This window comes from Trachemys scripta, chromosome 8, assembly GCF_013100865.1.
Source record: "Trachemys scripta elegans isolate TJP31775 chromosome 8, CAS_Tse_1.0, whole genome shotgun sequence".
Lineage (NCBI taxonomy): Eukaryota > Metazoa > Chordata > Testudines > Emydidae > Trachemys > Trachemys scripta.
In genome coordinates, this window is record NC_048305.1 from 28242836 (window position 1) to 28261539 (window position 18704).

Sequence of the window (18704 nt, forward strand, 5' to 3'; positions counted from 1 at the left end):
ACCTCCCGCATGATGCAGGCCACAAAGCCGTCCCTACCCTTTCCCTTGACTCTGCTGTTGAAGTCCCCAAATCCTGTGGTTTAGAGACTTCAATTAGCAGAGAATCCTCCAGCTAGCGATCCCTGCTCCATGCTGCGGAGGAAGGCGAAAAACCTCCAGGGCCTCTGCCAATCTACCCTGGAGGAAAATTCCTTCCCGACCCCAAATATGGCGATCAGTACGTAGGCAAGATTCTCCAGCCTGACCCTCATTAGCCATTATACTATTTACCTGCCATGGCACGCTGTTCCTTTGACTAAAATCATGTTATCCCATTAAACCATTCCCTCCATAAACTTATCTAGCTTAATCTTAAAGCCAGACAGGTCCTTCGCTCCCACCGTTTCCCTCGGAAGGCTGTTCCAATATTTCACCCCTCTGACGGTCAGAAACCTTTGTCTAATTTCAAGCCTAAATTTCCCCACGGCCAGTTTATATCCATTCGTTCTCGTGTCCACATTAGTACTGAGCTGGAATAATTCCTCTCCCTCCCTGATATTTATCCCTCTGATATATTTAAAGAGAGCAATCATATCCCCCCTCAGTCTTCGTTTGGTCAGACCTGTTAACCTAGAATATTCAAAAAGACATGGCCTATTAAAAACTGCAGTTTAAAGATTAACAGTTCTTAGTCAACACATTCTTTTTACCATTTAAAGACATTGCCCGTATAACAGTTCTAAGAGGTTTTTCATTACATGCAAACGTAAGTACCAGGAGCCTTGGTAACTTGGAATTTAAAATTGAAATCGTGCTGAAGTAGCTATTACAGTTAAAACAATAAAGACAGAGTAGGTGTTTGGTACTTACCTGCTGGGTTTATATGCAGGTCCATGCTATGCTGTTATGTCCTTCCTGAAAGCACTGTCTCCAGAGGCTGGCATTGGCAAAAATGTCCATAAAGTGCTGGAAACTGATTCACTGGTATACAGGGATCCTGTCCCAGTTATGGTATCTTCTAAGAATAACACTATACTATGGTAGAAAAATGGGAAAAAGAGCTAAGCTCATGATGGATATAAGTAGTATGTGTTTCCTTGCATTTCAAGTATCACCACCACCCAATACTTAGTTGTAATTAAAGCCACCAAGAAGTAGGTTTAGATGTTCGTGAGCATAATAGATAGTCTCTGTGGTTTTCTGACCTTTATTTAATTTATTTAAATAACTTGGCACTCATCACCATGGCATCTGGGCACATCATACACTAAAGCAAATATCAATGTATTTTGGAAATTGGGGGCATTGCTAGTCTCCCCTTTCTTCCCCTATTGACCATTTGCCCAACAGAAATGTCTGAAGTGTAGGACAAGTAAACATAATGCCAGACCCATTCACCTAAGGCTTTGCTGAATGGATGAGCTTTCACCATGCTCTGAAGGCTAACGGTTTCATGGATAGAGAGCGAGACTTGGTCTACTGGAAAGGTCTTGCCTCTTGTTTTAAATAATGCATATCTAGGGACTATCAGCAAGTGGAATTCAACTGACTGCAGCCAATACATTTGTGCATGGGGGAAAGAAATGGATTTTCATGTAGCCAAATCCCAAGCTATATGGGGCTTTCAAAGGTTATCAAACTCTTTTCTCTATCTCCTTATTACTGTGTTCCCTTTTATATGCGATTATTGTTAGTTTATGGAGAGGGGCTTAATGGACCCGTTTAATGTATGAAATCTGACTAATAAAGTCAGCAATCAGTGGGTTTACATTGAAATTACCCCTTTATAATTATTTCCTGGTTATTTTTATATCCTGGTCACATTAAGGATGTGGCTGAAAAGAGCACAAGGAGATTTATATGTGCTTAGCTGGCTCTCTGCTCTTATTATACTTGATCAGTAAAGAGTAATCACAGAATTAAAAGTGGTGGGGGAAAAGCTGTATGCAAGTTTTCAGAGGCCCTAAGGGGATGAATTTATAGCTTTCTTATTTAAAATCTAAGGGGCAGAGAAAGCAATGGGGTTGCACAAATGTAAATGAAGGGAGAAACCAGTCTTAAAAATGTTAAGCTTTGTTTTAAAGGGTAAAAGTGCCACAATGGTTCATCATAAAGGGCATTACCAAAAATACCTGTATTTCTAGAAGAAAAAAAACATCTCATCTGGCTAATACTTGTTCCTGTCTTCTAGGACCATGGGCCACTAGAAACAGCAGCATAGATAGCGGGGAGGCAGAGGTCGGACGCAGGGTTACCCAGGAAGTACCACCTGGAGTATTCTGGCGATCTCAAATCCATATCAGCCAGCCGCAGTTCATGAAGTTCAATATCTCCTTAGGAAAGGATGCTCTTTTTGGTGTTTATATAAGAAGAGGACTTCCACCATCACATGCCCAGGTACTGTATGACTATGCTTAATGGATTTAAAAGCTAAAAGATAAATGTACTGATGATCTAATGGCAATTAGTTTTAGGTGATAAGGGCTTGTGTTTTTGAAGTTGAGGGTCCTGGATTCTTCCCCAGTGCCTCGTGGCTATGATTTACCTCAGAGCCCTGGAGATGGTTGTTTGCAACCACAGCTTTGTTACAGATTGGCATCCTCTAACAATAGATTATTTACAGGAGTGACATTTTTTCTTTTAGCTTGGAATAAATAAAGGTTGTTTTCCCACAATCTTTGTAATGTCACCCTTTTAAAAAATTAACGTCTGCAATTTGCCATTGTCAGTTTAAAATACTAGTGATGGAAATTCAGAGCATGAATCTGCGCTGTTGTGCTGTAAATCAAAAACAACTGCACTGAGGTCATTGGAATTACACTAGTGAATAGATGGTGGGAGATTAGAATCAGGCCCACTATCTCAGAGTAACATACCATAGGCGATTGAAATGCTCTAAAACCAGAGACAGTCACAACAAGCCTGATTCTCCCCTAATGTACTGGTATAAATCAGAAGTAGTCTGTGAGGTTATAAAGATGCTGACCTAGTGTAAGTGAGATATAGATATTCAGGCCCAGATAATGTCTTCATAAGGGACTTGCTGCTTTGACTTGCTGAAGAAAATCAGTTGGCAGAGTTTGGATAACTAGAAGTTTTCTATTCCACCACCACTAGCACATGTTGTTTAGATGGGGATTTTCATGGTTATTTGTGTCAGTTTTGGGTTAATTTTAATCCCCTTTTCCCAATGACTGTACCCAGGCCTCTTCCATCACTAGGTCACTAGTCTATGTATGCAGATTTGCATTTTCTCTTTCATTTATGGAGTTAAGTCTGGTGCTTGTCTTGCATTTCTTACAAACAACTGTAGTGAAAACTCATCAGTCCCTCATTTTTATGCTGAGCCGATAATACAGAGCAATGGGCACTCAATAAAAATAATGGCTAACAAACTTAGAAAAAAATACAAGCAACTATTTCTTCAGAGGATGTGTAGTGAGAATTTGGAATTCATTGTTTTAGGAGGGCACATAGTTACCGCTGAGATTTGATTTAAATAGCTTGAAAATTTTGGCCAGATCCAAAGTCCATTAAAGTCAATGGAAAGATTCCCATTTATTTTGATGAGGTTTGGCTCAGACTCCTCAGGAGCAATAATATATTTTGTAGCTATGCATGCCAAGAAAAAAAGAAACCCCCATTCTTCAGGGAATGAGCAAAAGCACAGATGACTACCAATTTCAGGAAGGGAATCTTTCACTCATGTACAGCCTTGAAAATTAGCTCTTAGTACAAAGATTTTTACCTTAAATTTAGAAAGCTTAACTTGACATTTGAGCTCTGGAGAGCAAGTGCAGAAATTTAAGAATCCCTCTTGGGAATGCTCCCATTTGACATTCCTAGACACTTAGCCCCAATTTGCAAAGAATTTCTGAGTTACATTTTTTCATTTGCCAAAGCAGATTGGAGTTACACAGATTTATATATGGTTACATTACATGATTACACACACACACACCCTGCACAAAGAGTGAGTAAATGAATTTTGTATGGGAAACTACACTGGAGTCTGAAGATTCTGATTTATGGGCTAATGCAGGGTGTTAGCATTGGACAATAGGAAAACTCAGCAGAAAAGCCCCACATCCTTATGCAGGATCCTAAATCCTACCAGCCTGTTGAACATAGAAATGATTTTAGGGAAAAGAAAAGAGCCTGCTTCACATCTGAACTTTAGAAGAGTAGCCTTGTTCTGATTCCAGAAAGGAGCAAAGATTTCTGTATTAATGAAAATAATCTGAATTTGACACCAGATGATGTGCTAAAGTTGTACTTTAAAATCCTTGTTACTGCAAGTTAAGGACTTGAGCAGTAAAAGCAGTGAACAAGTTCACTTGACAGTTCATCACTGATCGCTGCTGATATGTCAAGCCAAGTAAAATCCTTTGTGGGAACAAGTCAATAATCAGCAAATTAGGTACATGATTACCCTGAGACAACAAGATGCAGTTCTTGTCTGAGAGCCCTGCTGAGATTTAACCTTCTCAGTATTACTGTTTAGCAAATATTCCAAACGCCTAGTTTAGTCAGTCAAACTGATGTAGCTGTAAGGCCATCCAGAAACAGCTTGGTGTAGTACTGTGGCTAGGGAATGTAGCTCTGGAGGGGGAACATACAGACAGAAATGCAGGCTTGTGTGGCAAGTGAGCTGGAAATAAAAGCACTCACTATATTTTCAAGAAAGATTTTTCCAGACTATGTAGTGGTACAGCCATGTAACAAAACGTTCATAACCCCCTTAAAAAGTGGCCCTTAAATGGTAGAAAGCAAATGAATAAAAGGCTGCACACTGCAGATAATATTTGGAGAAGAAATGATAAATCTCTTGGATTAAGCACGTATATGCTGCTTATATAGTGATCCAAGCAAACATTGATATTACTGCTCATCTGCAGTCTATTTCAAATGATAGCATGAAAAAGTAAGTTTATAGAAATACTATTAGGAATGCTTGGCCAAGGCAATCCACCAGGGCATATTACATCCCTTTCCTACGTAGTATTTTATTTGCAAAAACCTCTCTCTTGCCTGGGTGAGTAAACCACTCGTGTTTTCAATTAGAAGTGGGACTAACTGGAAATCATTTGAATAGTGGGGCAGCCAGCATGTTCTCTTGCTTCATAAACACCATTGATATTTTCATATTTTTGATGCTCCCAGCAGTCACAAATCAGAATGATACCATTCTCATCAGTTCAGTCTCTGTTATATGTCACGCTTTGCTCTGCCTTATGCTGCTTACATTATGTCACACTGAATCATGTACATTCAAATATTAAAGTAAATTGTTTGATTGGCTGTCAGCATGGATATCAGATGGCTGGTGGGTGGGTATTTAATGCATAATCAACAATTTGGATGTTTATGAAGTACTAATTTTAAAACACTTTGCAAACAAGTTTTTTTTCCCCAACACATGTTGTTCAGAGCTTGTTTGTGCTGAGTAGATCTTATGAAGTTTTGGCATGAGGATGAGCTCTCGCCACAATATCTAAATCTATATCTGGATTTTGAACACTTGATGTTCATGAGTTTTTAACTTCATGTTTTGGTTCATCCCATTATTAAAATAGGGTCTATTTTAAAAATTCGGGTTTATATCCTGATTTCAAACGCTCTTGGAGTTTGGTTTGGACTCATTTGTAGTTTGGAAGTGCAACCAGGTATCAGGCTTTAGGACATTCTGTGTGGAGTTGCAAAGCTATTTTGCTGACTCACACTGGCTGCCAGAGCAGGTGGGTCTTAGTTATTCTCAGAAGTATAAGAGAGAGGGATAAGATGCCTTGAAAGGAAACATTGTAGGGACAAATTGATCAGGAAGAACTCAGATTAACGTTAAGGTCTGTAAGTACAGATATGCTTCAGGACTTTCTTACGTAGGGTGAAAAAAGAAGAGCAAACCCAAGGAAAGGATAAATTTGGACAATTAGTCCATTGTATTGAGAGTGAGCTCAAAATCTCACCTTTTTACAGGAGGCCTGATCTGTATAAAGCACTCCTCTCATATCTGCAAAATCAAGCCAGGAGTTCTACAAAGACAGGTGCTCTCATGCATTTTCTGATGATTTTTGTTACTGGACAGTCTTTTGTCATTTCTGATTGCAAATCAGTTCTAAGCCATGAACCATAGAGGAGTATAAAAATAGAAGTCAGCCAAACTTTTAGACCTCTATAAAGGTTCAATTTGAGTTGTAAATAGTGATGTGTGGCAGTTCTTAATACATGTGAGTTGGTATCATCCCTAGCACTCTGTGTGCGTTGTGTGAGTAGAAACCTGCACAATTTCTTCCTGATGAGCATAGGTGCATATGCTTGCTTTCTGTATGTGGCACATGTCTCACACTCTTATCTGTCTATGGGTTGCTTTAGGACACGTGTAACATTTTCAACAGAAGGTGGTGTAAAAACAGTTAGTAAATCAGAGGATCAATAGAGCAACATGATGCAAAATAATGATCTAGCTGGGCCTGTGGTGAAGCAGAGCCAAGCCTGGGGATGGTCTTGATGGCCTGTTTCCTTAGCCAATCAAGACTAGACACATTGCTCTGGAATGTGTTTGTTAATGTCCATACAACACTTGGCAGCTGTATACATAGATAAGTGTTAGGTCTGATTATGGCTTCTGCATAAGGAACAATGTGGAAAGTCCACACCCAGCCAGAATAAACCCCATCCAAGCCAGGTTTTGCAGTGGCACACATATAGGAGAATATGCAGGGACCTTCCCGCTCTTTTATGTCTCCAGGATCAGGAAGGAGAATGGGGCATGCCCAGCATACATAGTGCGCTTCTTGGGGTTTTATGCTGGAGGGTGTGCTCCACCTAGGGCCCCTCCAGCAGGCATTCCGCTCCCTCCCACTCTTAGGCCTTGTCTACACTACAGGGGAAATTCGATCTAAGCTATGCAATTTGAACTACGTGAATAGCGTAACTCAAATTGACATAGCTTAGATTTACTTACCGCGGGGTCCCCACTACGCGATGTCGATGGGAGATGCTCCCCTGTCGACTCCCCCTACTCATCTCAATCCGGTGGAGGACAGGAGTCAATGGGAGAGCGATCTGCGGTCCATTTAGCAGGTCTTCACTAGACCCACTAAATAGATTGCCGATGCATCGATCGCTGCTCATTGATCCCCCGGGAAGTGTAGACAAGCCCTTAGAGCTGGCCATTTCTGAATGGGATTGAGAGTTGTCGTGAGTGAGCTTCCATGAGTGTTGCCCAGGCTGTACCTGTACTGGAATTTTAATATCATGGCTCTCAACCGTGGACCTTTTCTGACCACTGAATTCATCTTAATGAGAAGTTTTAAGGAGGAATAATGCTCATCTATTGAATGTTGGTTATGAATAAAATGTTAATGATATGGACAGGCCTGCAAAGGGACCTGCCATTGCTAGGTCACACCCATGATCACAGGAGGAGACTGGGGACACTGCAGTTAAAGCTGCTTCAATCCCTTTTAGCTTTTCCAGGCTGTTCCTCTTCGATCCCACCAACCGCTGAGCTTGCCCTGCCATCTGAGGTAGAATCAGCATCAGACATGGGGGAGGCAGAGGAGCCTGCCAGCACAAGCAGAGCAGAACAGCATGTTGCCAATGAGAAATGTCAGCTTTTATTGCTACTTTCTTCCATGTCGACCGTCAGTGAGCAAACCTTCCAAAGAGCAATAAAAAAATTTCCGAGGTTGTTGCCCCACTAATAACATTTTCCAAGAGGGTAGTGAGTCCATCTTTAACCTCTGACTGCTGGCAGGTAGGTTTTGGTAATATTTCCAAAGGTCGCTGATTTAATGGTCTGATTTACAAACAGGTTTGACACCATTTATGCTCTGAAAGTTACTGACATATCAGAATTGTCTAAATCCCTGCAGTGTACTGGCTTATCCCTAAACTGAATTGTTTTTCCTAGCCATGTGCCTGGAAAATAGGTTTGGGTGGAGAGCACACAGGTATTTAGTTTAGTCACTTCTTGCTATTACACCCTCCTGTCCATCCCCAAAAATGCTTTACAGAGAGGAAGGATGGCCCAGTGGTCTGTAACTCTAGGAGACTGGGGTTTGGGTCCCAGCTATATCACAGAATTCCTTAGGCAAGTCACTTAATCTATTTGTGTCTCAGTTTCCCCTCTATGCAATGGAGATAATATCACTGTCATACCTAACAGGGGAGTTCTGAGGATAAATACAGTAAATACAGTGAAGTGCTCAGATACTTTGGTGCTGGGGATACCTCTAGACACAGAAGTTGTCAGACACTACTACCCCTAACTTGAATGCACCTGAAAACAGGCAGGTACATACCATGACACTACTAATAGTTCCATAATCTGAAGACTTACATATCTTTCTCTCCTACAGAAGGGAATATATATATTATTATTATTATTATTTCTTATTTCATATTTATTTTATTATTATATTTTAATTTATTTTCAATAACTCGGTACTAATTAATGGAATTCAGCCTGCAGCGCACAAAGTCCTCTGCAGGAGAAGTGGCATGTTTAGAGTTCAGGACGATAGTTATTTTTAAATAAAAGCAGAGTGTTTCTATTCTTTGAGCTATCACCAACCTGGGCTGTATGTGCTAGTGATAACAGAGGGAAATGCAATAACACTCCTGGCAAGCAAGCACGTACTATTACTGTATTTTATTGAACACATACGTCTTGCTTTAGACACATCTATCTATCTCGATCTAGTGCTAGATAGATAAATGTGTCTAAAACAAGACATGTTTTCATAGGGGACTTGTTATATAGCTATAAAAACATTAGATATATTGGTTTTGGTGTATTTCTTAAGGACTTCCTCATATAGAGGCTGTGGGGACTAGTGGGTCGAGCGTCGCATCTGCCTGGAAGTTCTAGAATCACAGAAGTTAAGGATAGAAAAAAGTCTATTAGGTCATCTAGTCCAGCTGCCTGCCTAGGCAGAATTATTCCATGTTGGAGATTTAACTAATATTTCTTCCAATCTTGTTTTAAATGTACCAAGCAATGGAGTTTCCCTTGGGCGATTATTACACAGCCTAATAGATCTCACTGTTGGGAAGATTTGGGTACCTTATATTATGCAAAAACAATGAGATTTTTCCATATTCACAATTAGGAGACTTTCTTTCATTAGTACTTCAGGTGGCATGTCTGAGATTTCTGTGTACTATGCCAGCAGGAGACTGCTGTAGGTGATTGCTGTGGATGTGGGTGAGTTTGTTTCAAAATGAGATTTCCTGATTTGAGAATTTATATAAGAACCTAAGACTTGCTATGAAGGATCCGAACATTAATCCAGTGCATCCTGAATCTTTCCTCTAACAGTGGCCAATACCTGATGCTTCAGCAGGTAAAAAATTGTCATAATCTGCTTGGTCAGCTGAACAATGCAGTACATAGGGAAGAGTTGGTTCCTGACCTCTTTGAACAATATTCTTACACCCTGTGGCATGAGATCTTATTAAAGTTTGCATGTCTGCTGTACATGTTATCATTGGTCTAAAATCCATTCAGTATTTGTCTAGATGAGAACAGACAATATAACTAATAGCAACTTTCTTCAAAAGCTCAGACTTTGGAGGATTTTTACTTAAACACTTGCCAACATTTCTGCAGAGTGCAGACACTTAATTGTGTCTGTATCACATTATCAGAAAGGATAAGAGAATTGCTACCAGACCCATAATGAATAAGGAAAGGCTAGCTTCAAATTGCCACACACTCCAAATAAGGGTTGAAGGGAACGGCATTTGGAGGAAGAGTGGGCAAGATATTGTGCCAGATTTTGATCTATAGCATCACTCTAAATTCAGGTCTCTTTGTTTCTGTTTTCCCACACAGTATGATTTCATGGAGCGTTTGGATGGGAAAGAGAAATGGAGTGTGGTGGAGTCCCCCCGGGAACGTCGAAGTATCCAGACCCTGGTTCAGAATGAAGCTGTGTTTGTTCAATACTTGGATGTGGGTTTGTGGCACCTGGCATTTTACAACGATGGCAAGGACAAAGAAGTAGTCTCTTTCAATACAGTTATCTTAGGTATGTATGCCTGCATGCTGAGGATTTTTCCCTCTGTTTGCTTATGTTTATTAAGTGTGGAGGCCTTCTATCAGCTCTCTCTTTTTGTGCATATTTTGCTTTAATCCAGTAATATTTGATGTATATTGAGAGTAGGTAGGAAAAGGGGGAAATCTTTCTAGGGGTGAGTTGTGGATGCTTTTGTGTTGCCTATATTGAAGGCCGAAATCTGTGATCCTGTTAATATTTAGCTGTCTTTCAAAAAGAAAATGAATGAACCCAGAGGCTTTAAAATGGACAAATCTTATAACTACAGATATTAATAATAGTGGTGTATGGCTGTTCCTGCAAAGCTGCATTCGGATTGGCTGTTTGGAGATTGTTAGTGTTTTCACACCCAACTGCCAGCAGTGCATAGCTGAGACTTCATCACTGAAACACTCACCAAAACTTTACATGGGATTTAGGTGGTGTCACGATAACAGGATAAGCAGTGCTTTAAATCCCTGTTAGTCCCCCTTGAATACACCACTTCAGGTGATGGTTTTACTACCTCCCCCCCCTTCTCAGGGTGCAACCATACCACCTTTTGACTAAATTGATGGGCTGCACCATCGGTTTACCAACCATGCTAATCTGACAGGTCCAACTAGGTTTGGCACCCATGAGCCCTTTTCCTCTCGGGACTGTGACCAGTGAAATGATTCAAGTGGTTCAAAAACAGCTACTAAAAACCAAAGCATTATATATGCACCCAAAGTTATATAACATGCAGAGCAAAGGGTAAAGCCAAAAAAGGTCTATACGCATATCACCCTTAATCTAAACCGTAACCTTTCCTTGCAAACTTTGGTAAATTCCATTCAGCCCGGTTACTTCCATCTCTGGCGAGGGGGAAAGAGCCTGCTTTCTGCAATTTCTATGTTCTCAGTGTGCGTCTTTCAGAGACTCCCACCATGGCCATTGCTGAAAGCCCACTTATCCCCCTTCCTGCCTAGCCTAGCATCTTCCATGTTTTCATATCCTCTTTAATCATAGAGCTAGGCCTATGCGAAGAAAACTGTTGCCAACCTGACTGGAACCGGGCAGGGACATTCCCCAATTAATAGTCTCCCCCATTGTTCCCTTAAAGAGCTTTATCTTTGTCATTGTTTCATTTCTGTTTGCTTCACCCATAACAGCCTCCTTTGATTTAACTCCTCATAGTCCAGCAAGGCAATATCAAGCAGGTAAACTATTATTTTTATAAATACATGATATTTATAAAAAAAATAATACACATAACTCCCTCTTTCTGCCTACTGATCACTAACACCCCAAAAGAAAGAGGAGGTGAAAGTATGTTAGCCAACCACCCCCTCGCCACCCCCGCTCCCAAGCATCTGAGAGTGGGTCATCCCCTGAAGACATGAGGATGGAAGGCAGAGGGCCACTACCCTTTGCCCTGAGAATAAAATTATGATGAAAGCTTGAGGCCTTATGAAGAGGGATACTCAAGGGCAGAGGGGATTCCATCTTAGGCCACTGAAAACCAAAACCAGGCTAAAGTCCCAAGTCTTTATCAAAAGGTGTGTTGAAGTTGGTTGAAGTGCTTAGGGAACCTTGTTGAGTGTCGCTGTCACAGCAACACCTGAAACCACAAGTGAGTTTCCCCTGTTTAGTAAAAGATTTTCTTTAGCCTACGAGTTGCTCATTTCCTCTCTGATGATTAAGGAATTAAGAAGCAGTGTTGCTGGGCTTTGTGAGTCTTGTGTAGTCCAATTTGTGAGTCTCGTGCAGGTCCTATTCTGCTAGGAGGAAGGGGATCACAATCCACAACCTCAAGGGAGAAGTTATAAAATGGTGAAAAATAGGAGAGACATTTTCATTGCTTGAAGGATCAATGCTAAATAGACAGATGCATTATGGGCCTAATTCTCCTCCCAGGTATAATCCTGGTATAATCCACCGAATTCCACTGGTATAATCCACCAAATTCACTCAAGTGAGTCCTGATTAACGCTGGTGTGAAAGGATAGTCCAGTCTTGAATCTTTAGGCTTAGAGGCAGTTATTTCTGTTAAGCTGCAATGTGAGATATGAATAATGATTTTCCCTTCATAATCCACAAATGATTTTATAAGTGTCTGTGTGTGTGCATGTATATGCACATGCATGTACACACCCACAAACAGACAGACAGTCCATGCATATATAGAGAGAGTTTTCTGCAACTCCAAATGGCATGTGAACCTTCTTGTACAGGTCCCTTAGTGGTCTGGTATACTCCCCCCACCCATCTTGCAAAAGCTACTCCTTGAGATGTGATAAACTGCTTGTCTTAATGTTGCCAGGTCTGGACTACATCTTAGAAGAAAGTCAAAGGTAATAGGTCTAATAGTCAGGTAGACATCTTGATAGAGCAATGATAGTAATCGGACTGAAATGCAGAGAAAAGTACAGTATTTTATCCAGTTCAGAGGTTCTTCCACATGTATCTATTATCAGAACTTTCACCAAGGAGAGGCACTGAGAGAACTAAAAGCCTCTTTGATATGAAACATGAGAAAGAATGTCAGGCAAGATGTCAACCACAGACCACACTAAATATATGGTACCTTTGAACACAGGGAAAGTACTTTCATGTGCTGTGCAGCAAAAGAAACGAATCCTTCCATAGTCAAGTGTCCTCTTCAGAATACAACGAAATGGCATTTTTTTTTAAGAGTCACACATTTTGGCTTTTCTTTTCACCACTACCAAGAATACTATCCAATGGCCTAACTGATGGTTATTGGTTGAGTTTTCTTTCACTTTGTGGTCTGTTTTCTGTATCTGAATTCTCTACTTCAGATTTGAGATTTATTTTCTATTCAGAATCCTGAAGTATGACATTAGCCTAGAAAGGAAATATAGTTTCTCTGTGAACTCTGACTCCCAAAGAGACAATGTGTGACCTTGAGCAGGTTAATAGATCTCCCAGTATCTTAATTTCCCTGTCTGTGAAATGAGGTTGATACTTACCTATGTCAGGTGAAGTTTGTTGTAATCACCGTTAGGTAGTATTTTAATTCCAAGTGGGTGGAAGACAAAATCAAGAAAAGAAAAATAAAACCAAAAGCTTATTTTTAAAAACCTAAATCAAAACCATATTTTAAATTACAGTTTTTCAAATCCAATAATATTGAGTAAACATAAGGTTCAGAAATGTTAATGTGATAGGTTGTCACCCCCAGGGTGAAGCTTGGAAGCCATTGGAACCTCTGTGTCCCCAACCCATTGAGCTGGGTTAACCTCCCACACTGCTCTGCTGGTGATACCCAGCCAGCCCCCCGGGGACTGTTATCACCCAACTTGACAGCAGGTAGCACCACACACCCAACTGAGTCACCTGAGTGCTTTACCAGCAGCCAGTTTCCCAGCTCCCCAGCATTGCACCCCTACTGAAGTATAAACCCAGAATTATACAGTCTTGCACTGGACAGGTATCTGTACAGTGCAAGCTCATTAAATTAGTACGCTTCCCCCTTGATGTGGGGAAAATATGCATCAGTCTTTTACCAGAGCTAAGATTTCCAAATGCTTCACTCAAAGACACACTGGTTAAGATAAAACATAAAACAGGTTTATTAACTACAGAACGATACATTTTAAGTTTTTATAAGTGATAGCAAACAGATCAAAGCAGGTTACCTAGGAAATTAAACAAAATCGCAATCTCAGTCTCATGCAAACTATATAAGATTTGAATCAGCAATATTATACAAGCAGGTTTTAGCTTCCTTACACAGACAGGGCTTTCTTCTTTCTCATGTGGGACCCCCTTCTCCAGTTCAGTCTTTGTTCCTTCGGTGTTTCCAGGTGTTGTCTGGTAGAGGAGTGAGTCCTAGGTATGATGTCATAGTTTTTCCATATGGCGGGAACCCCTTTGTTCCAAGCCAGATTCCCTGCCCAGTTTGTGGAAAAGTACAGGTACCAAAATGGACTCCAGTATCATGTGATTTGGTCACAAGCCCTTGCATGCTCCTCATGAGTCATGGCAGCTGTTGCCCGTAGGCTGACTGAAGCGTCCACAGGTGAGGATAAGCTTTTCCATAGTCCATTGTCTTTGTTGATGAGCCATTAGCACTGTCTAGCTTCTTCATTGTTGTACCTGAAAGGCTAGTTGTGGATGTTTCCAACTTCACAACATTTTTTAGTAATACATACATAACAAAATGTTATAACTTCACATACAATGATAGCACATAGAATCCAACAATATATTATTATTTAGCAGATCAAGACTTTTAGAATGATACCTCACAAGGCATACACACAACATATCATAATTATATGACAGTGGCGAATATGGGGGTGCCTCGGTGTCCCAGTAAATATTTAGCATTTTTTTAAAAGTGACCTGTCATTATCAAGTTGAATGCAAAACTTGCGCTGGATGTACATTCAACACTAGCTTTCTTTCTGCAGCCAAGAACAGGAATAACTAATGTGTCTTTGATGTCTGTCTTTCAGATTCAGTGCAGGATTGTCCACGTAATTGTCATGGGAACGGCGAGTGTGTATCTGGAGTCTGTCACTGTTTTCCGGGATTCCATGGTGCTGATTGTGCTAAAGGTACCATTTTACCCTATGTTAATCATTATTCTACAGTGTGTGTTAGGCTTTGACATGGGAGTGGATGTCCAGAACAGGTTAGTTACATGGATTCTATTGAGATCAAAGAAGTGGATTTTATATATATATATATATATATATTTACACACACACACACACACACACCCCTTTATCTTCGATCTGACGGAGTTAAAGCAGTTGGTCAAGTGAAAATAATGCTGCATTGCTGATGAGCCTGGATAAGCGTAGCTAGTTTCTGTGCCAAGGTAGGTAGGAAAGAAGAATTTACTAAAAAGAAAAAGCTTTATTTCCAGTAAAAGCAGCTGAATTACCATCAATGCTTTCTGATAATCATTAATTTACCTGTAATAGAAGACTGAGAATCTTCTTTATTTGTACATTTTATATATTCTTTCTGGGCTAAGGATGTTTCTATTTCATAAAGGTTATTTTTAATCTTGTAATCTTTTTAAACTGTAATACTTACAGGACTTTCAGAAAATGAGAGAGGGATTTATATTCAGGGAGGTATAAAAATATAAAAGGGAAGTATAAAAATAACCCTATCCTAGAGACTTATTTTAGTGAATTAACACTGTGAGGTCCAGTGCTACAATTTCCAAAACTAACCACAAATGTAAAGCACATCCATGAATGGATGATATTGAGGTGTTACGTAACAAATATTTCTAACCAATTTGGGGTAGGTATTTTTGACGGGTAATGTTTCTGGTAAACATATTAAACTACAAAAAATAAAGTTCAAATCATGTTCAGGGTCTCTCAGACACAAAAAAGCCAGAAAACTGAGAGTCAAGGAAGAGACTCTTGGCTTAGCCTAGCTACTGCAATAGACCAATAGTGTATATAATCAACTGCGCTGCGGAGATCCCTGTAATTCGTGGGCATGGTGATGTTATTTTAAAACAGGCTTCACTCTCAATTTCCTGGTTTGTGTGGGATTAAGTCACACTTTCAGTACTGTGTGTTTGGGATTGTTTTCTTTGGAGTGAGGGTTCATTAATGTTCAAAGGGAGAAATATGCATTTTGGATACTATTTCAGATTCAGTGGTGACCCTTAAAAATATGCCCATTTTGCCCTAAATAAATTAATAAGTATACTTCAGTACTAGGCTTGTTACTTATACTTACTCTAGGGAATACTTATGCGACATTATTATCTGAAACATTACGATAACTGGCAAGTTTTACGAAGGAGCCCACTGTATATATTCAAAGCATACGGCATTACTGTATGTGCTATACATGCATATTGACACTGGTGCACATTTATTTGTTGTTAATCTGTGAAAACGTGTGTGTAGTACCTTCATGCTTCACTGCCACTCTTTAGACATCTCGATTTTGGCCATTAAACATCTCATGTGCCTTCTGCGTTATGCAACAATAATTCTATATGTACTAAGCCACTTTTGGTGTAGGGTTCTTACATCATCTGCTTTAATACTGTACTTCAAATTTATGGCAGAAAACACTGTTTGTTCAGGCTCCATCAGACTAACAGTCATATTCTAGGACACTTGTCAAACAGTTATATCTCAATAAGTCTACTAGCACCACTCAATCAACACATAAGGCCTCTCCCTATCTTTCCTGCTCTCTTCTATGTGTTGTGTCTTTCCCCTTTCAAAAGAACAAGTAAAGTAGTAAATTCCATGAATTCTGAGAAGCCCTTAATTTCTTTCCCCTTTATTAATGTTTGTAGTTAAACACCAGGGACTATGTTTTTAGGGGCCTGTAAAAGGGCAAAATGTGTATGCATGCAAACTTCACATGTACATGTGCAGATAGATACACATACAGAACAGACCAAAAACTGTAGGGATATACACATGTGTGCATTATGACTATCTCACTCATTGAACATACCTTTTAATATCTCCATTCATTTTGTATGGATTTTTCTGTCTACTTCAGTGGATACTGTATGTGAGAGCCGTTTGAGAGGGCAGAATTTAAAATTAGGATTCTATGTAATGTTAAGCTTAAAATAATAACATGATACACTGAAGTAAATCAGTTTTAATGAAGGTAGCCTTAAGCTATTAGTTCTTTGTAGATATATTTTCACACCCCACCCTGCGCCCCCCTGCCCACAGCCCCACCACAACTGTCCAGCACCCCACACAGAACCCCCCACTCGCTAGTTACCCAATACACACAGATTTCCCCTCCCTCCCTTCCTTCCTCCCTCCCAGTGCCCTTCCCCACAGCCCCACCACCACAACTACACAATACCCCACACTGACCTGCACTGCCCAGTGCCCTGACACACACACACACCTCCCCCATTGCCTAGTGTCCTTCACACCCTCACAGCCCACACCCCCCACACACCTCCCAGACACTAACTCCATCACACCATGCCCCCTTCGCTGGCTGCACTCACCAGCCTTGCTGGGAGGTCTCCGGCTCCTAGGCTGAGAGTGACGAGGGAGGTCTCCAGACTCTCCACATGCTGCACCCACCACAAGCGTGAGCTCCATGGCTCCCATTGGCCGGTAGAAACGCCAATGGGAGCTGCCGGAGCCGTGGAGCGGGGCTTGTAGGAGCCGGCAGCATGCAGAGCCCCCCCACCCTAAGAGCCAGAGGAACCTGCCAGGGGGCGAGGTGGGGAGTCCCAGTGGTGCTCACCTGGGGTGGCTCCCATCCTGGGAAGCATCCGGCAGGCTGGTCTCCCTGGCTCCTAGGGTCATGGGTCGGATCGGGTGAGGGGGCGGAGGGCTCTCTGCCTACTCCCGGTGCCTGCAAGCCCTGCCCCTGTAGCACGCGGTGTTCCTCCCGGTGGGCGGACGCTGGGAGCTGCCCCAGGAAGTGGTAAGCGGCGGCGCCGTGGCTGCGGTGCCGCAGCTGCGGTCCGGACGGTCCCCGATATCGGGACAAAGGGCGTCGCGACAGATATAAGGTCGGGACACGGGACAAGTCCCCTAAAATCGGGACTGTCCCAATAATATCTGGATGTCTGGTCACCCTACATGTGAGTGGATTGGATTTCACCCACAGTGGAGAAAGCTAATACCATTATGGATCCAATCCTGACATTTATACTCAATCCTCACTCAGGCAAAATTCCCTTTAAAATCAATGGGAGTTTAACCTGACTAAGGCCTTCATTTACCATATGAAAATTTCACATTTTACATTTTAATCTCAAGTGATTGAAGCACCACAGAAATGTAAAAGTTTTTAAATCAGAGGATAATTCAGTGGGTGTGTGTCTGTCTTCAAAATATGTGTTTGCTTTAAGCCGGTGCAGAAGCGGCCATAAACTGAACTGTATTGCCAGTAACTTCATAGGTGGTAATATGTCCTTAAGTATATTTCATAAAAGTGCCCAATGACAGAGAGACAAAATAGTGTCAAGGAGGAATTCGGGGAATATGCACTTTGTAGAGCCATGATTATGTTACTTTGACACTGTGTTACATTTATTTTGTGTGTTCAGTTGTATTTTTCCATAATTCCCATGACACCCCTTGGGAGGTATTAAACGCATCTTCTTCCTCACCTTGACAGACCCTAATGCTTTTTCCTGTTCCTGTTCTAACACTGGTTTAGCTGCTTTCAATTGGCCAATGTCCCTTGCTAAGTGAATAAGCAGGCATGATTCCTACTGCCCTGCTTTTTGAGATTTGCAGTATTTGTTGCTGAAACAACCAACTGATCTAGGATCTTTGGAGTGTATCAAACTTACTATAATTTGTTTTACTCTTATAATGTTTTGAAGGGCATGTAAATTCTCTCACCTCAGGAAAAAAAGTTTATCCAAAGCCATCATCATACTGCAGGGGTAGGCAGCCTATGGCGGCACGCGAGCTGATTTTCAGTGGCACTCACACTGCCCGGCTCCTGGCCACCGGTCCGGGGGGCTCTGCATTTTAATTTAATTTTAAATGAAGCTTCTTATACATTTTAAAAACCTTATTTACTTTACATACAACAATAGTTTAGTTATATATTATAGACTTATAGAAAGAGACCTTCTAAAAACGTTAAAATGTATTACTGGCACGCGAAATCTTAAATTAGAATGAATAAATGAAGACTCGGCACACCACTTCTGAAAGGTTGCCGACCCCTGTCATACTGTTT

The 18704-nt window shown here is 41.0% G+C and overlaps 1 protein-coding gene across 1 annotated transcript in view; it reads left to right on the forward strand.

Annotated features, from left to right (window-relative positions):
* TENM2 (teneurin transmembrane protein 2) overlaps positions 1-18704 on the forward strand; it is a 550767-nt gene that overhangs the window by 384102 nt on the left and 147961 nt on the right. Inside the window, exons 7-9 of the mRNA XM_034778437.1 lie at positions 2171-2376; positions 9821-10016; positions 14489-14590. Coding sequence (XP_034634328.1) covers positions 2171-2376; positions 9821-10016; positions 14489-14590 — 504 coding nt within the window. The remainder of the gene's footprint in view (positions 1-2170; positions 2377-9820; positions 10017-14488; positions 14591-18704) is intronic.